This window comes from Sparus aurata, chromosome 24, assembly GCF_900880675.1.
Source record: "Sparus aurata chromosome 24, fSpaAur1.1, whole genome shotgun sequence".
Taxonomy (NCBI): Eukaryota; Metazoa; Chordata; class Actinopteri; order Spariformes; family Sparidae; genus Sparus; species Sparus aurata.
In genome coordinates this window covers 22,077,134-22,095,304 of record NC_044210.1, presented here as the reverse complement: position 1 = coordinate 22,095,304, position 18,171 = coordinate 22,077,134, and the positions used below count along the sequence as shown (strand labels likewise).

General features: G+C 44.1%; 4 protein-coding genes across 9 annotated transcripts; 2 read left to right on the top strand and 2 right to left on the bottom strand.

The window, feature by feature from the left end:
- Positions 1-1,908: 1,908 nt before the first annotated feature.
- creg1 (cellular repressor of E1A-stimulated genes 1) lies at positions 1,909-6,308 on the bottom strand. The gene is made up of 4 exons (XM_030409274.1): positions 5,918-6,308; positions 3,628-3,747; positions 3,411-3,524; positions 1,909-3,247 (listed from the first exon to the last, which is right to left on the bottom strand). Exons 1-4 carry the CDS (start codon positions 6,212-6,214, stop codon positions 3,161-3,163), a joined length of 618 nt encoding a protein of 205 aa, XP_030265134.1. The 5' UTR covers positions 6,215-6,308; the 3' UTR covers positions 1,909-3,160.
- Positions 6,309-6,870: 562 nt separating this feature from the next.
- Positions 6,871-11,444, bottom strand: setdb2 (SET domain bifurcated histone lysine methyltransferase 2). The gene is made up of 11 exons (XM_030409192.1): positions 10,826-11,444; positions 10,385-10,498; positions 10,199-10,294; positions 9,799-9,947; positions 9,453-9,716; positions 8,998-9,326; positions 8,706-8,875; positions 8,396-8,625; positions 7,900-8,133; positions 7,246-7,334; positions 6,871-7,163 (listed from the first exon to the last, which is right to left on the bottom strand). The coding sequence occupies exons 1-11, from the start codon at positions 10,866-10,868 to the stop codon at positions 7,004-7,006; spliced, it is 1,878 nt and encodes a 625-aa protein (XP_030265052.1). The 5' UTR covers positions 10,869-11,444; the 3' UTR covers positions 6,871-7,003.
- Positions 11,445-11,512: 68 nt separating this feature from the next.
- Positions 11,513-14,793, top strand: LOC115576659 (uncharacterized). 6 transcript variants are annotated; one of them, XM_030409227.1, is made up of 9 exons: positions 11,513-11,834; positions 12,399-12,611; positions 12,700-12,822; positions 12,914-13,146; positions 13,225-13,362; positions 13,481-13,668; positions 13,785-13,864; positions 13,959-14,042; positions 14,297-14,793. In XM_030409227.1, exons 1-9 carry the CDS (start codon positions 11,828-11,830, stop codon positions 14,440-14,442), a joined length of 1,212 nt encoding a protein of 403 aa, XP_030265087.1. In that variant the 5' UTR covers positions 11,513-11,827; the 3' UTR covers positions 14,443-14,793. The 6 variants fall into 6 exon arrangements, with proteins under 6 accessions (XP_030265087.1, XP_030265092.1, XP_030265091.1 ...); XM_030409232.1 differs by having other exon boundaries at positions 11,530-11,722; positions 12,423-12,611; XM_030409231.1 differs by having other exon boundaries at positions 11,530-11,722; positions 12,420-12,611.
- A 32-nt stretch (positions 14,794-14,825) lies between these two features.
- f7l (coagulation factor VII, like) lies at positions 14,826-17,931 on the top strand. Its single transcript, XM_030409224.1, has 8 exons — positions 14,826-14,976; positions 15,707-15,870; positions 15,951-15,975; positions 16,110-16,223; positions 16,298-16,438; positions 16,614-16,702; positions 16,775-16,892; positions 17,066-17,931. The coding sequence occupies exons 1-8, from the start codon at positions 14,889-14,891 to the stop codon at positions 17,611-17,613; spliced, it is 1,287 nt and encodes a 428-aa protein (XP_030265084.1). The 5' UTR covers positions 14,826-14,888; the 3' UTR covers positions 17,614-17,931.
- Positions 17,932-18,171: the final 240 nt, after the last annotated feature.

Here is an 18,171-nt window from a genome sequence, read left to right as displayed (position 1 = left end):
GACTTTATATCATCAGGAGGAGAGGAGGACTTTATATCATCAGGAGGAGAGGAGGACTTTATATCATCAGGAGGAGGAGAGGAGGACTTTATATCATCAGGAGGAGAGGAGGACTTTATATCATCAGGAGGAGAGGAGGACTTTATATCATCAGGAGGAGGAGAGGAGGACTTTATCATCATCAGGAGGAGAGGAGGACTTTATATCATCAGGAGGAGGAGAGGAGGAGAGGAGGACTTTATATCATCAGGAGGAGGAGAGGAGGACTTTATATCATCAGGAGGAGAGGAGGACTTTATATCATCAGGAGGAGGAGAGGAGGACTTTATATCATCAGGAGGAGAGGAGGACTTTATATCATCAGGAGGAGGAGAGGAGGACTTTATATCATCAGGAGGAGGAGAGGAGGACTTTATATCATCAGGAGGAGGAGAGGAGGATTGAGTTTACATTAATAAGTTAAAATGACAGAACAATTTGTATAAATTGATTTCTGTTTTTGAAGAACAAATACAAATATTTGAAGTCGAAGCATTTAACAGCAGAAAAACATAATATCAGAACTGAGATTTAAGAGTTTAGTCATTTAAAGCGTTGCATTAATGTGAACGCAGCATTTTTATATTCAGCTTATATAAGATGTTTACAGATGCATCAGATTTATTTTAAAGGAAAATGTTCTGTGTTTTGGATCAATATCCGCTGAATATTTGCCTTTAAAATGTGTTTAAAGTAGCTCAGGATGCAAATACTCGAGTACAGTAAAAGTACCTCGACGGTGTGGTGAAAGTACTTCAGAGCTCCTACCTGCTCGACTCCAGCGCTGCTCTCTTACAGCTGTTCCCTCTGACAGACACAAACATCTGCTTATGTAACGTCAGCTGAGCCTCTACTGGCTGGCAGCTCAGATCAATAATCGATAGGCGTGATCGATCATGAGCTCTGCGTGCTGAGCCACCTCTGACATCACAGCAACAACTTTCCTGCACATCAGAGTCATCGTCCTGCTTCATATGTGGAGGGAAACTTAACATGACAGACAGATGTCTGATATTCACAACAACACGTCTGAGGATATAAAACATGTTGGACACATTCTGATGTTTATGTTCTGCAGGAGGAGAGAAGAGTTCCCATCATGCCGCTGTGTGACGGAGCAGTGCCGCCTGGTGGCTGAAGCTGCTTCCTGCCGTCTGTTAATACTTCTGTTACATCACTGCTGGAACATCTTTTACTGTTTATCAATTACAAAGAGGAAGAAACACTAAAATCCAATTTAACAACAAGAGCTGTGTGTTAGTGATGCAGAGGGTCACATGACCTGGAAGCTACTGAATAAAACAGCAATAAAACAGAATATCGTTTTTTTTAAAAATGCAGATTTTTCGATTAGGAATATTAATTAATTAAAGAAATTCCACTGAAAGCCAATAAAAGAGGTGCGTCACATTCAGGAAGACACGTCAGCGCTGCCTCTGAGTCAGAGAGCTGGAGGATGACCTCACAGTGAGACACACACAGAAGAAGAGGAGACAGTTTGTTCGTTCACACAAACTTTATTTATATAAATCATTCATCAATATTTTCTCCAAAAATAAATCTTCACAGCAAAGTCAGAATATCACGGCAGCGTTCAGGAGCAGAAAGCCGAGTACGAGACAACATCTCAAATGTTGATCAGTTATTGATTTTATATCACGCTGACAAGAAATAAGAAAAATACACGCACATCCACTACAAGCCCCGCCCCCATGGCACGCCCCGCCCCCACACCAAGCCCCGCCCCTCCCACGTGTGATTTCTGTACTGTTTCAAAACACTCTTCAGTTATCTGTCCACATTTGAGGTTAAATGAGTTTCTCGTTTTAACTCAACACTCTACAGCTCCTGTCAGGTTTTGACAATTTGCCAGCAGCTAAGACTCATGGGAGATGTAGTTAAAGATGAATCGATTGTGATGACACAGAGTGATCCTGTGGGTTTTTCTTTAATAACAATCTGTTTCAGTAGAAACAATAAAAACTACTTTGTTTAATCAGTTTAGTCGCGTGCAGATCAACCTGCTCCTGTAACGTCTGAATCTTTACTGTTGTTTACTTTGCTCATCTCATAAAGTTATAAAGTGCAGTTTGTTGTTAGTTTCAGGATCACACACGTTAAATCGTAGTTTTAGTGAATGGAGTTTGGTGTGTTGAGCCACAAAAAGGCAAGAACATAGAAAAAGGCACTTTATATTTAAATGTCTTAATAATTCCACTTTTATATTTGTAATGCAACATAACTCAATATAAAGTAAATTAAGGTGAGAAATTAAAGATGTGAATTATTCTGTTATGAACAGTTTCATGTTGAACTCAGCAGCTCCCTCGTGTGGTCACATGACAGAAGTTCACTGTTGGATTTCTGTGTTTGAAAATATTTTATTCTCCAAACTGAAACCAAAATGTTGATCAGCTGATTGTTGATCATTCTGACCATGATGAGGATTATCAGAGCTGATTGAAAGGTTCTGAACATTTTTATCTCCAATTATTCCATAAAATGTCTAATAACTCCTAAAGTGTTATTTTCCTGACACAGAGGACAATTAAAGATATCTGAGCTTCAACTTAACACAAAACTGAGGTCTTTTTGGAGCAAACTAAATATTTTTTTGAAGATAAGAAATCAGTTTTTCTTATTGTGTTCGTCCTTGTTGCAGATTGACACTAAACATTAAGAAAAGCAGCTCCTGAGGAAGTTTTCATGTTGATCGAGTGTCTCATAGAGAGCCGACGGGACTCAAACCAGCAACCAGGTCACAGGTTCGATCCCCGGGCTTCACACCATCGACCTCCCGAACTGACAAACACAACCAGCGAACATGACGCCTGAACAAGAAGCTTGTGTTTGCAGATTTTACATCGTGAAAAGAAAGTTTAAAAATAAAATCAAACAAACTCACAGTAAGTTTCAGTTACTCAAAATTATGAGGCAGCAAGTTTTAACTTCCTGCTACATGATTTTGACATTTTGCATGTTTCATTTCCTTATTCATGTTCTGAAGTTTTACACATTTGATCTCGTTGGCAGAACGACTCAGTGCCGAAAGGTATCTTGTGATGTCCTAGTTGTAGTCCACATGAACAAACAGAACTACAAATCCCAGCAGCTCTGACCGTTAGTGGTGCTTCCTGTGCGGCTCTGCCTGGAAGTATTCCTCTGGAGTGACGGTCTTCACCCCGCCAAAATAATCCAACACCCACACCTGAAATATGGAGGAACACACAGATACACCGTCAGCACACTAACATCTGGTTAAATGTTCCAGAAAATGAATGGAGTTTGGTTTGTCAGAGCGTGTTCACAGAGTACTGCAGTAGTAGTTCTGGTGTTCAGGTGTTCAGGTGTTCAGGTGTTCTGGTGCGTACCTGTGTGATGTTGAACTTGGCGAAGAACCAGTTGTGATCAGACGGCCAGTCGATCATCTCGGGATGTCGGCTGAACAGAGCTCTCTTTGCAAAGTCGGCCTCCGTCCCGTTCACCTGGAGCAGAGGAGGCAGGTGAGTGAAGGTCAGCTGACTGTTCATTATCACCTGGATACACAGCTGAGTGTGTGTGTGTGTGTGTGTGTGTGTGTGTGTGTACCTCCACCACAGATCCAGACAGGATGATGTGAGCGCAGAGAGGACTCTGAGGGTCGTAGCCCTGCTGTCTGCAGTAATCAGTCTGAGCCAGAGACATGGACAGAGACGCCTGAGAGTTCACCTGCAGGACAGACGTCACAGGTCAGCCTCAGCGTTTTACTACAGTCCACGTTTTCCTTACGTACTTCTGAACATTGCTCATGTCATTTAATGGTTTTTACTGGATTTCAATGTTTTTAAATGCACTTTTGTACACTGCTGACTGTTTATAGACCCTGTTGGTGTATAAAGAATGATTCAGTTCTGACTTTAAAACTTTCTTTTAGGCAGTTTGTGTTTTTGTTAAGCAGTTAAGTTCAGTAGTATGAAGCTTTTAAAGTCGACCATTTTGAACACTAACAACATTAAATGCAATTATAGTTAACAACCGCAGATAATGTAAAGTTAGCCTCACTAAAATCCATGTTTTTCAAAGGGAGTTCTGAACACTGGAGACTGACGACAATCTCCAGATGGAACAGTACAGATGTGACACCCAACAGGAGCCCCGATGAGTTTTTTATTAAATTCAATGTTTTTCTTATGTAGTTCTGTACACGGCTGAAATTTGAAATAAGGGTTATACTATGGGATATTGTTTCTGAACCCTCTTCTCTGTCTGAAGAAGGTTTAGAACCACAGACGCAGATAAACGTCCTCGTTAGTTCGACATTAACAGGCTGATAAAATCTTCCTCTGCATGTCGTCTACGTTTCTGCTGCGTTCATCGCGCTCTGTGGTTTCTCGTCACATGACTTCAGCTCTGACATGTGACTTTAACTGCTGAGTCACTCTGTGAAGGAACCGCTGAGTCACGGTGGAGGAAGAACTGTTGCATAAATGCTGAACTGCATGTTTTCATAACTTTTACTAAACGGGACTTCTGGATATTTTGCAAGTTTGCAAGTAAGTTTTTAGAGAATGAAAAATAATAAAACTAATTATCTAAAAATTTAATTTAGTGAGGTAATAAATTAGATTTCTTGACAACATTTTAAAGAGGAAGAAAAAACATAATTTGAATATTACAGAAAACAAATGTTTTACACAAAGATCCCATAGACATCACAGACACAGTCAACAAACCAAATACACTAATAATAAAGTTACATTAACAGAAATGTGACATGTTTGTGACTTTTGTAAAGTTAAACTACTACCATTGGAGATATTTTAATGTACTCAGTGTAAAGTTGTGCCTCTATATTATAAAATAACATCGTAAAATTCTCACATTTTAAAATGTTAAATCAATGGAGAAATGCATGTTTCTTAAAATGCTATAAATCCTTATGGAAGTATTGAATGGTACAGTAACACTTAACTCCCACGGGAACATTTTAGAAATATCATAGAAGAGTTATTTAAAGTTTGCACAAAGTCTTAATATAATAGTTTTAAGTAGCTTGTGTGATACTTCATTTTGGATGAATGTTTGTCTAAATACTTGATATAGTGTCCAGGAAAACAGGAATCTTAGAGAGAAAACATTTAAGATGTATTGTTAGTCTTAAACAATGCATGTTACAAGAGAAATGTTATAAGACTACAATAAAAGGTAATAAATTAACAGCAGAATTGATGTTTTTTTCAGTTAATTTAACTCTCTGATGGAATCTCAGGACACAATAAATAAAATACTGGAATTTTGGTTGTTCTTGCTTAAAGTCGATGATATTTCAAATGTAGTTCTGAACACTGCACATTCAGCGTTTTTACTTTTAAACGTGGTTTCATTCACAGCTGACTGAAGCAGAATATAAATTATCATTAAGTTGAAACTTGACAGCTTTCTTTCTGGTAGGTTTAAAGTTCATAATACTTCTGTGAAACTGCAGACTTCTGTTCAATCACAGTAAACTACATCTACCTCACTAAATTCAGTCATTTTTCAATGGAGTTCTGAACACTGCAGACTCGTTACAAGCTCCACAGAAAACATCTGGCAACTTCAATTTGTTAAATTCATTTTTCTGTCGTGTTTAGTACATTGCTGACTCAGCCGATTGGAAAATAAACAGTTTTTTTCTGATAGTAATTGAATTGTATTGAACACTGCAGACACAATAATGTAAAATATAATGGCAGCTTCACTAAATTCACTGTTTTCCTTATGCAGTTCTGAACACTACAGACTCGAGCTCTAATAGAAATGTGACACAATCAGGAACTAAAACAAAGTTTACAGGAAGTTTTGTCGTATTTAAACACTCCAACAGTAACGCGGACTGCAACAGTAACGTGCACGTTACCTCCAGGTCCTGCACGGAGATCTCCATGCGGGTCAGGTACATGTAGGGCACCCCGGACCCGGAGCCCTCCGTCCCGTCGCTGACGGAGAACGCGTTGGAGAACGGCTGTCCGGCCACCGGCTTGTGTGTGGAGATGGTGGCCATGGAGGCCCAGTCACACTGGTGGGCGACGAAGCGGGCCACCCGGGCCACCTGGTCGTGAGGCGGGATCTGGAACCGGCAGCAGGAGGCCGGGGAGAAGGAGGCCCCGAGGAGGCCGAGGAGGAGCGCACACGCAGCCGGGAGAAGAGCGCTCATGGTCGGGTTCGATGTTTGGAGGACAGTCGGTGAGACGAACCAGAGGACGACATATAAACAACACGCGGAGATCCGGCGTGGAGTTTCAAAATAAAAGCTACGTAGCGGAAGCCCTCTCTCAATTACCTTTTCAAATTTCAAAATAAAAGCCGGAAGACGACCCCGAAACGAAACACAAATATAAATGTATAAAACAAACGAATAAAAACAGAATAAAACAAAGTGCTTAAATATATAACGAATAAACAATTATGTTATAAATACTTATACTCGATTAAATGACTTATTACTTAATATATAATTACTAATTATTAATTTAAATAAATGAATAAATAAATAAAATAAACAGTTATATAAACTAATGCTCAATAAATATATAAGTTACAATTAAATGCTTAAAGAAATGTTTCTTTATGGTGACAATTGAGCTTTAAATCATAATTATTTATGTATTAAACCACAGATTAAATATAAAGTTAAATTCATTTGAGTACTTACTCATTCATTTGATTAAGCCTTTAAATTATAGAATGACATTAAATGATTTATTTGCATTGAAGTTGCAACTGATGCAAACAGACACACACACACACACACACGCACGCACACACAGACACACACACCAGGGACCCCATCTTTCAAAATAAAGCGATTTGTCAGATCAAGCTCATTTATTTATAAAAACAATAACAAGTACAGAAGTTTTCAAACCGTTTTCTTACATCAGTATCAAAAATAGATATTTCTGTGGCTTCATGTTCAGTGTGAGTGTGTGAACCTGCTGATGCGTCACCGTGTTTCACTGTCCACCTCGCACGTGTCACACAGGTTCTCCTCAACGCTAAACTGTCCCTGGCAGCCGCCGCTGCCGCAGAGACAGGTCACTTCCTGTTTGCCCCGCACGTCAGCAGAGTAATTCCAGGTGAGCTCGGTGCCGGCCTTCACGACCCTGAGAGAGAGACAATCACATCAGTTATCTTCAGGAATCTACGATCAGTAACCACCAGTGTCGTCTTCTTCATCCTCCTCACCTGTTGGTGAAGAAGGCGATGACGGGGAAGGCGGGGTCGTGGGAGTCGGTGAAGACGTTCTGGATGAACAGGTTTGGCTGGCAGCTGTGCTGTAGGGCGCAGAGACGAGGTCAAAGGTCAAAGTATGTTCACCTTCCATCACTTCACCAGAAACCACCCAACATGTTCCCTTTAACAAATCTGACGCCATTTAAACCTAAAATCTTTTTGTTCCTACTTTAAAAAAAAGAAGTCACGTTAAATTATAGTTAAGAGGTTAAATACTGATAATTTTCACAAATGATTTTGTATTGTAAAATGTATTTTGTAGATTTTTAGAGGTTTCAGTAAATGTAAATTGATGATAAAAACAAATATCATTAATATATCACAGGGCACAATAAATAAAGTGATGGAAGCCTTCAATAGTTTTAAGTAAAATCTACAACATTTCAAACATTGTGTTGTTTCTAAATGTGATGTTTCCTCAGTGTAGTTCTGTAAACTGCCGACTGGTACATAAATTATTTATAAAACTTTAAACACTGCAGTCACCATAAGAAGTAATAAAATGGCAGTTTCACTAACTTCACTTTCCTTTTTTAAATGTAGTTTTGAACATAAAAAGTGTTTTTATTAATTACATTACATTAATTATTCTTTAAATCGTCTCACGTTAATGAAGCGGCCCACGTTTCCCTCTTTGCTGGCATCCAGGAAGTTCACGTCCTCCACCTTCATCGACCGCTTTAAACTCTTCTGGCTCTTTGTCTCGGTACCATTAACGCCGTGGACCGCCTCCTCAGGGTTGGTTGTTGTCATGGCTACAGTCTCCTCCTGAGCTGGAGACTGGTCACCTGACCCGCCAGCTGAAGGAGACGGAGGTGCTGGACCTCCAACCAACACCGTCTGAAGGACAGAAAAACAGGACAACTGCTCAGTTTTTGTCTTCTGGTCAGAAAAAGTAAAAATAACGAATCAAATAAGTAATTAATCCAAGTAATTTAAAGACTAACACACAAAATTTTTAATAAAGATTAAATTCAAACAACAAAGATAATCGTCTCTGCAGTTAACATCATGAAGAGTCAATGCTGCTGACTCACTGTGGGACTTGAGCTAAATGCTAGCATAATAATATAATAATAATAATATAAGCTCATTAGCAGACCTGCTCCCTGTCCTGTGCGGTGCTGCTCGTGTTGGAGTCGGCAGGTCTCTGGATCACGGGGACGTGAAGAGGGGGCGACGTGGGTTCCAGTCGGTTGCTCCGCCCCTCCACCGCGGGCAGGGCGAGCCACTCGGTGACCACCTCCACCTCGTCGTCTGAGGGGAGCTCCGCCCTCGGCAGCTTGGGGGAGGGGGGCTTTGAGGGACTCCGGGCCCGCCGCAGGATCACACCTGCAGACATTTTGTTTCAGCTCGATCACATGATCAAAGACGGATCCTCTGACTCCTCCTCCAGGTCGACGCTGTCTCACCTGCGTATATGCACACGAATGTGCCGCAGTCCAGGTCGTCACGGCAACGCACACCCCAGCCGCGGTCTTCAGTCTGAAAGACCTGGAGGCGGATTCTGATCCCTCTCTGGACCAGCCGGTTCTGACAGCGAGCCCGGTCACAACCGCACCATGGACCACACTCATACACCCTGCACACACACACACACACACACACACACACACACACACACACACACACACAGAGAATGCATCATGGTAAACACAGTCACTTGATTCATCTGATTTATTTGCGGCTCTTCTTCTGGCTCACCCTGACGGTACCGGCTCGTCCAGCCTGTAATGGCTGTAGTGGCGCCCTCCTCTGGTCGTGGCGACGCAGGCGCAGCGCTGTGGGTCGCTGCAGCCGTCGGTGCAGTCGCAGCAGACGTTGAACAGCGTTGGGCCGCGACTCAGGAAGCAGCCGTGTGGCCAGCGCTCCTTCCTGTAGCGGAAGTCGGGGGGCCGGGCGCCACCGTCTCCGACGCACAGCTCCACAGGCGTGGGCTCTACGCCACGACTCAGGTCCTGCTCAGGACGCCGGGGGCCTGCCGTGGGGGGCGTGTCCAGCCGCACAGACGGGTTAAAGGTGAAGAAGTCCACCTGAAAGACACAACGAGATAGATTCAATTCTTCCTACACAACTGCATGATTTATGACACCATGATGTCGTCACAGCAGCCATTTTGTTTTCCTGCAGTACAGATCACCTCTGTTGTCAGATCGTACCTGCAGGAGGTCGTAGCTGTCTGTGGCCAACAGGAAACGCAGCACATCGTCATAGTTACGGAGGCTACGTCCGCACGGCGCTTTGTAAAGGACGTCCCACTCCTCCGTGTCCTCCGGCCCCTCGCCATCACTCATCACTCCTGATGACATCAGCGGCACTGCTGTCAGCCTCTTAAAGCCGCAGAGCAGCGGCACCTTCAGAGGGTTCTGACCCCAGAACAGAGGCGTGGACTGAGGCATGCTGGGTACACCGGACAGGCAGGCCTGCAGGGAGACAGGATGTTTAAATACACACACACATAGTGTTTATAGTGTGTGTGTGTGTGCGTGTGTGTGTGTGTGTGACCTGGCAGCAGGTGTGCAGTGTGTACTGCAGCTGGACGGGGGTCAGAGGAGGCAGCAGCTCCTCCCGGCCTGCAGGGGGCCCGTTAGGGGGAGGCAGGGGGGAGGAGGGGGAGGAGCTGTGGGGAGAGAAGTCAGCTGGCAGCACCCCACCTGGACAGGAAGACACCACCAAAATAAGACTCCACAAACATACTCGTAGAGTTTAGGTTCAAAGCACACTTTGGATATTTTTCTTCTTACATGATCTGATCACTTTCTCCACAATGTGATCGATTGATTCTGAAGTTTAATTCAGTCATCAAAGCTCTTCAGTATAATAGTCATAAGATTTTCAAAATAAAAGTAAAAACAGTGCTTTCTATCTGCTGGTTCAGTTGTTCAGAATAAAAGTTTGCGTTTACCTGAGCCGATGACCACCTGAACCACGGAGGAGTCCTGAGCCAAGACCGGACGAGAGAAGTCCAGAACCTCGAGCAGCTTCAGGCCCTGAACATATTCTGATGGACACACAACAGGATGTCAACACAACAAGAAGCGTGAGGTCACTTCCTGTTTATTGCAATCAAAGAAGAGATGAATTAACAGACCTTTATCTGTGGCTGTGTTCTTCTGCAGGACTCTCTTCAGGTGATCCAGGTAGTCAAAGACATCAGTGAAGACCTGATCCACATCCTCGCCGGCCCAGAAGGTTTTGGCCCGTTCTGAGAAAACAAACACAAAGCACATCAGAACTGGTCCAGCTTAAAAAGTACTACAGGTACTTAAAGGTGTAGACAGAAAAACAAGATTATTTCAAAAATTGTTTTCCAAAAACTTGAACTCAAAGACTCCTGAAACTCATTAAAACACTTCACAGATGAGTGGCGTCTTTATTGTATGTGTGATAAGTGAAATAAAGGATGATTTCACAGTTCTCTGTTGTACTTGTATCAAACGTGTGTTAGCTGGCTCCACACACTGTTACAGACTGTGAGCTTCATACGTGAAGTTATCAGTCAGCAAATAATAATGAAAACACTTCTTCTTACCAGCATCTTGAGGATCTACTGAATCCTCCTCCTCCTCCTCCATCACACACTCGTTAGCCTGCTAGCACTGTTAGCTTAGCTCGCTCAGCCGGGCTGACACAAAACAGCAGCAGGTGAAAAGTCTCAGACTGAACTTAAACTCACAGTGAGGTCACAGTGGTGATATTCACACAGCCTGATAATTAAATCTAACTCGCGTTTAAAGGGGAATTAAACGCAGTTAGCTCCGTCTGTATTCATGTTAGCATAAAAGTTTTGACTCATATAGCTGCTTCGGACCGTTAGCTGTTAGCCTCTCGAGGGGCTAACGATGCTAAAAGTGCCGCGACAAGATTAAAGTTATAAACCGTGAGTTTAATCAAAGTTAAAGTGTAATTCAAAAACACTGTCTGCTTCTCCTCATATTCGCATGTAAGCGCGTTTACGTCTCGTCATTATCGATGCTCAACGGCCGCCGTAGAAATATTGAGTTATTTTTCGCCCCGATTTTTGTTTTCAAGGTGGGTTTTCGTCTCTGAACGTTAATGTGTGCTCATCTTACAACAACAAACCACGTTCTCTTTGTTTGTTTGTACGTTAACTGAATTATTAACCATTATTCACTGATATTAGTTTGCTTATTCTAACCGCTGCCTGCCTGGAAGCCTCAGCGCAGGTTTTAAAAATACCCTTTAACGTCGGTTTCCTCGAATTGACCCACGCCGACCACCGTACAACATCGCCGGTTAGAAGTGTATTTATAAACACACTAACTCCTACAGAACTGCGGTCAACTCTTTATAATAAATACATGTGAGCTTAATAAACCTGCATGTGAACGGACACATTTTAATGTTCTGATATGACGGGACCGGAGCGTCGCGAGCTGTTTGTGTTAGCATGAAGCTGCTAACAGAGGTTAGCCACTCCCTGTGTAGTTTTGTAACTGATAATGATGGAACTTATGTAAGTTAAAATGCGGAGTCATTCCGATCAGAGAGCTGCTGCAGGTCCACAGGCTTCATGACAGGTGAGCGGAGACTAAAACTCACCTAGAGCACGTGAACTAAAGGTGTTACAGGACTTTAAACGTTAATCACGTGACGTAATGTGGGTTTGGTTTGGTTCGGCACAGAGCAGGTCCAAACAGATGTGTGTTCTGTAACGGAGAACATGTTCAGCAATCAGAGGTGACATCTTGATTATATTCTCCAGGACAGAATCACTGAAGACACCAGGACTCACTGTCCATGAGCCGGGTTCTGACAGGTCCAGGTGTTTTTAGCCTAGCTTAGCACAAAGACTGTAAGCAGGGGGAAACTGCTAGCGTAACTTCCAGCGTCAGACAGACCTGAGAGCTTGTGCTAAATGTAAAGTAAACACTGGTGAAGTAACATTTAAAGGTGCAATATGTGAGAATCTGAATCTATAACCTAAAAAAACAACTGATATTATCACCTGAATGTGAAGAAAGTTTGTTCGAGCTCCCAGTCTGTACCGCTAGCTGCATGGCTAACCGAGCTAACCAGCTAATGGCAGCTACAGTTAGCAGAAGCTAGCATAAACTCTGTACACTTACCTACTCTAACATCAGTGTGTGGACACGCCTCCTCAGCAGAGATGGCTCAGGTGCGGCGGTCCGTCAGCGAGGCGTTCTGGGCGATGTGTGCGGCCGACTCCATGTCGATGCCGGTCCACTGGTACTACGATATCGACGACATCAGGAGGGACTTCGGCGGCTGGATTTCCGGCTTCAAGTCACCCAGAAGCAGACACCCGTCCAGTATCCTCAGCCTCTCCAACACCAGTAGGAAACTCTTTCATGGAGTCCAGGAAATGAGCCCAGGTTCATCTTGTGTCATGTTTGCTCTCATCTTCCTGTTTGTTTGTTACAGCCGGCAGCGGTCGGACCGCCTGGTCTTCCGGCAGCAAGCGGCCTGACGTGGTCGGTAACGTGATCCTCCACAATAAACTGGACCTGTGGAAATCTTCCAAGGGAGTGGTCCACTATCATCAAGGTACTGAACTGACAAATGTGTCCCCGACACAATTAAGAGCTTTGTTGTGAAAATTCGTCTTGAAAATTGGACTCTTGTTGGGATGTTTCAGGTATTCAGTCTGGTGAAAACACCCTGAACGTTCTCTGTTCTCTACGAGCGGCTCGTTCACTCGTCTCCGGTCGTTTCACGGACGTCTCTCAGCCGGACGCTCGAGCCGCCGTGCTGTCAGACTACGTCCACTTCCTGACCACGCCCGGCTCGCACAACGACACCTACGCCGAGTCCTTCCACCGCTCGTTCTTCGCCGACTGGCAGGACACCAGGCCGACGTCACCCAGTCAGGTAAAACAAACGCAGCCCGGTGGAACTGTCGCCTCATCGGGTTTCTGTTCTGACTGGTTTTCCTCACTGTCTTTTTAGGTTCTGTCATTTGCAGAAAAACGCTCCAGACAGATGTTGAGCTCCTCGTTCGCTGACGGCCAGCTGGACGCCATCGGCTGCCTTCCCATGACCCTCCCCTTCATCCTGCTGTCTGCTTCAGCCAATGAGGAGCGAGCAGTGAGTGAATTGCATTGACTGTCTTACTTTTCACTCTGTTCAAGTACCTTAAATCTTGCAGTACTCGAGTAAATGTACTCAGTTACCTGTCTCTGACCATTGACCTCTTGTGTCTCAGCTCTCAGCAGCAGTGGAGTTTGTGAAGCTCACCCACCCTCACCCCAAGGTGCCTGAGTACGTGTCGATCTACAGCCGGGCGCTGCACGCCGTGCTGGGCGGAGCCAGCGTTCAGCAGCAGGCGGAGCACGCTCTGAGGCGGCTGGGCACCTGGGACACCTGCCAGAGCTACAGCCGCAAGGCTGCCAGGTGCGAGTCACACCTGGTGTGAATATTTCACTTCATGTACTGACTAAAGGTTTCAGCGTGCAGGAACAGAACAAAGTTCATAAAAGAATAAAGTGAATTATTATTGTGTGTTTGAGGTTCGCGGCGTCCTCGCAGGAGCGGCTGAAGGTCCATCAGAGCGCGGTGAACTACCTCGGGCTCGCCTGCTACACTAAAGGTTCACTTCACTCTGCATCCAGAAACATAAAGATCTCTACTGACAGAGAATAAATCCTGTAATCACACCTTTACCTGTCCATGTTGATCCACAGGAGCTCTGTCCAGCCTCTTCTATCTGGCTCACGAGTTCCACGACGACCCCAGAGGAGGAATCCTCGCCAACACCAACTGTGGAGGTTCGTACAGGAAGTTTGTCAACAGAGAAAAGTTCACTTGATCAAAAATGACTTTAAATGAGCTGTAGTCTGATGCTAGCGTTAGCATTTAGCTCAAATCAACACTGTGACCCATTAAGGATCTTACAGAGCTACTAGCATTAGCAATGCTAGCATGACCGCAAGCTGAAATATCAAACAAACATTCAGTCTGATGAGGTTTGGTTGTTGTTGTTGTTGTTGTTGTTGTTGTTGATGTTGTGTTTGTGTTCCAGGTGAGAACTGTAACCGTGGCGCGGCGTTGGGAGCCCTGCTGGGGGCGGCGGGGGCGCACAGCGGCGCCACCATCCCGCAAGAGTGGAAGGACGAACTGAGGGACGGCCAGGAGTTCATCCCCGACATCCTGAAGGAGCTGCAGTGAGAGCAGCGTCGCCCCCGGAGGACTGTAGCGGAACTGCAGCTGTAAACGTTCAAATAAATCTTTGACTTCCTGTCTAAACGCACAACAATGAAAATATACTCTTTGTTTTCATTATGAGTATTTAATTTTCATATAAATCTCATCTTTTTCACAATCAAGTTTTGTTTACATATTTTATTTGTGGTTGTAAAATATGAATAAATTAACAGCATATTACTCTGATGTATTTAAAAACAGATAAACTCTCAGATGTCTATTAAGTTTTTTTTTGTCTTATTCTGAAATCTTTGGATGAACAAGTCGACATGTTCTTTGTGCTCACATGAAATAAATCCTGAGTAGAAACCAGAACTGTGTGTGTTTGAGTTGAATGTGTGTTTGTCAGTGAGAGGTTTGTGTGTTTTTTGGCTGTTTCTGACCTTTGATCAGTCCTGGAAAAAAAAGAAATGGCGTCAGTCCACGGAGAAACGAAGTGTCTCTTCTTCCTACGACTCCTCATTGTGTCTATCCCAGCATGCACTGGGTTTCCTGGAGGTCAGTCCCCAGTTTCTTCAACTTATTCTCATCTTCTTTTTCTTCTTCTGCTGGAAAATTAGAGCGACAGTCGGTCATGTCGCTGCTCTGTGACGATCCCTGCTGCAATCTGCTGTGTGTTCTCCCCTGATGACAGTTAGCATGCTAAAGCTACGTTAGCATGTTAAAACATCAGAGGGATTTGTTATTTTTGATATAAAAAAGATTGCATGTTGTTTTCATTGAAGTTGTGTGTTCGATACTATTGTTAGCTTAGCACAAGTACGACTGAGATTGATGAAGAAGTTTCCCTGCAGACTTCTGAATCGCTGCACACACTTACATATTTATAATTTAAATCTTAATATCAATGTATTTTTTGGATTGTTGTGACACTTTTCAGGCAACATGTGGGACAACGTACGGAGCACATCCGAAACAGAACACTGTAATCATAATAACTACTTCATGTTAGTATGCTAACACGCCAGACTGAGGTTGTCCCGTGATCCCTCGCTAGCTCGAAGAAAAATGTCGACAATTTATTGTGTATCAGTGACTATTTATTGATGACTCTTACCTAACTGTTTAAACTGTTTATTAAACCATATATCATAACAAAGTTAGACTTTGTAAACTCTTCATCCATTACTTTAATGATTAAACAACCCATTTTTGATGACTTCTCATTGGACAACCAGAACATTTGCACTGAACGTTTTTCCTTCGTCTTCTGTATTTTAATTTGAAGGGGTGTTTGTGAGCAGACCGGAGGCCAGCGTCTTCCTGCGTCGCAGTCGTCGGGCGAACTTCCTGTTGGAGGAGCTGAAGAGAGGAAACCTGGAGCGAGAGTGTCTGGAGGAGAAATGCTCGTACGAGGAGGCCAAAGAGATCTTCGCCCTGCCGCAGCAGCTGGTCGGTTCAGTCGACAATCCGAATGTGGATTAAAGTCGTCAATGTTTTTGTCTTTTAATTGTGTTTCTTCTTCTGCTCAGGAAGCCTTCTGGAGGATGTACACAGGTACCTGGGATTCACCTGGGGAAGTATTCAGATCCGACTGAAGTGTTGACGCCACACTGTAAACATACTGAAAGTGATGCTCATAAAAATGTAATAAAATGCTTCGTTAAGTTTGTCAAACTTCCTGTTTGCAGCGGTGGATCACTGCCTGTCGTCTCCCTGTAAGAACGGAGCCACCTGCACTCGCCTCGTTGACACCTACGTCTGCAAATGTTCACCTGGTTTCCATGGATACAACTGTGACAAAGGTACATCGGCAACTGAAAGGTTTCTGTTGTTGAAGAAGTTTGTGTTTCTGATCTGTTCTCGCGCCTCTTCGCAGCACGTACGACGTCACACGGCTGTCGCTACAGAAACGGAGGATGCGAACAGTTCTGCAGAGATCTGCCGGATCGTTCCCGGGTCTGTTTCTGTGCTCCGGGTTACCGTCTGGACCGGGACAACAGCACCTGCCTGCCTCAAGGTCCGACACGTTTAAATCAATACAAAGGACATTGAGACATCATAGACGACGAGAAGAATGATGCTCAGATTGTCTCAATGTTAGCAAACAGTCCTGGGTTAAGCTTTCTTAAATATGTACACGTTTTAAAATTCTGGTGTAATAAACGTCCCTTCTGATGGTCTCTCTGGTCCAGATAGGGTCGCCTGTGGAAGACCTCTCATGTACTTCACCCCGAGGGTTGTTAACGGGCAGACCTGCCCCAAAGGACACTGTCCATGGCAGGTATGGTTCTGGACTAATTATAGGATGTAACAGTCAGTAACAGGATGTGATGGTAACGCTGCCTGTCCTCAGGCTCTGCTGCTGACCGCTAACAACTCGTGTGGAGCCATCGTCCTGTCAGATCAGTGGATTCTAACTGCAGCTCACTGTGTCTGGAGAAGATCTGTTGCCGACCTCCAAGTTGTTGTGGGTACGTTTACGATGCGGTCTGACTTCATGTGTCTTGTGTTTGATGTCGTCTGCTACCTTCAGTTTTTCCATTCATAATTCAGAAATGAGTAGAAATGAATGTGTTTTGGGGGGATGAGAAACAGAAATGCTCATTGTGTTATTAATCTGATAAGAAACGTTGACCCTGTGAAGGTGAACATGACCTCATGGTGGAAGAGAAGACTGAGCAGAAGCGACGCGTGGTCCAAATGGTGGTTCACCAGAACTACAACCAGTCCAGCTCCGACACCGACCTGGCCATGCTGAAGCTCCACCACCCCATCAAACTCGGCCTGTTTGTGGTTCCCATCTGCCTTCCCGCCCAGAACAGCACCTTCATCCGAACTCTGGCGACCGTCCGTCAGTCCACCGTGTCCGGTTGGGGCCGCCTGTCCCGACACGGTATTCAGTCCAGAGTCCTCCAGCGGCTGGTTCTGCCGAGGGTCCCGCTGCAGGAGTGTCGCCTCCACACCAAGCTCAACATCACCAGGAACATGCTCTGCGCCGGTTTTAAGACCGGCGGCAAGGACGCCTGCCAGGGTGACAGCGGCGGACCTCTGGTGACGCGCTACAAGAAAACCTGGTTCCTGACGGGTGTGGTGAGCTGGGGAAAAGGGTGCGCCAACGAAAACCTGTACGGCGTCTACGCCAGAGTCAGCAACTTCCTGGGCTGGATCAACAATATCATGTCCACTGGCTGAATCCAAGGTCGACACTGGGATGAGGCGGTTTTACACCGCAGTGAAGATCAAGTTATTAAGTTAGAGCAGAATAAAAACATTGTGTAGCATAAAACAATATTAGAAACATAACAGAGTTGTGATTTAATCGCTCTCGTCGAGCAACAGTGTTCAAATTCTGGTGATTTTGTAACTTGTATTCTTTCGTTTTGTCGAATCTCCAGATTCATCGTAAAGTTGAAAGACCCGCAGGGATGATTTTAATCTGTGAGATGTTGATTCTGTCATTTGTTCTTGTCAAACAAAATAAAATAAAAGACAAAGTCAAATGTTCTGAAAGTTTACGCTATACTCTTTATGCTAACGTGTTATTATTATTTCTGTAAGTTTACTTATAACAACCTGAACAGCTGTTTGGACCAAATACAGCACCGTTACATTTTGGTTGAAGGAACAACGATTGTGAACACGAGGCATCAGTGTTGGAACTCTGGTTCAGGGTTCAACAATAAATCAGATGAATGGTGCCGCTGCTGAAGAGGTGCTTAAAACAGCAACACTGTCATGAAGTCTTTCGTT

Excerpts from the sequence above, each read along its gene's own strand:
- creg1 (XM_030409274.1), bottom strand. The coding sequence starts at position 6,214 with ATGAGCGCTCTTCTCCCGGCTGCGTGTGCGCTCCTCCTCGGCCTCCTC. Across the intron at positions 3,525-3,627 it reads TGTCTGGATCTGTGGTGGAG|GTGAACGGGACGGAGGCCGA; the intron begins GTACACACACAC and ends CCTCTGCTCCAG. Across the intron at positions 3,248-3,410 it reads CCAAGTTCAACATCACACAG|GTGTGGGTGTTGGATTATTT; the intron begins GTACGCACCAGA and ends TCCATATTTCAG.
- setdb2 (XM_030409192.1), bottom strand. The coding sequence starts at position 10,868 with ATGGAGGAGGAGGAGGAGGATTCAGTAGATCCTCAAGATGCTG. Across the intron at positions 10,499-10,825 it reads AGTAGATCCTCAAGATGCTG|AACGGGCCAAAACCTTCTGG; the intron begins GTAAGAAGAAGT and ends TTGTTTTCTCAG. Across the intron at positions 9,948-10,198 it reads TCAGGTGGTCATCGGCTCAG|GTGGGGTGCTGCCAGCTGAC; the intron begins GTAAACGCAAAC and ends CTTCCTGTCCAG.
- LOC115576659 (XM_030409227.1), top strand. Across the intron at positions 13,363-13,480 it reads CAGCCAATGAGGAGCGAGCA|CTCTCAGCAGCAGTGGAGTT; the intron begins GTGAGTGAATTG and ends CTTGTGTCTCAG. Across the intron at positions 13,669-13,784 it reads TACAGCCGCAAGGCTGCCAG|GTTCGCGGCGTCCTCGCAGG; the intron begins GTGCGAGTCACA and ends TGTGTGTTTGAG.
- f7l (XM_030409224.1), top strand. The coding sequence starts at position 14,889 with ATGGCGTCAGTCCACGGAGAAACGAAGTGTCTCTTCTTCCTACGACTC. Across the intron at positions 16,439-16,613 it reads CAGCACCTGCCTGCCTCAAG|ATAGGGTCGCCTGTGGAAGA; the intron begins GTCCGACACGTT and ends TCTCTGGTCCAG. Across the intron at positions 16,893-17,065 it reads CGACCTCCAAGTTGTTGTGG|GTGAACATGACCTCATGGTG; the intron begins GTACGTTTACGA and ends GACCCTGTGAAG.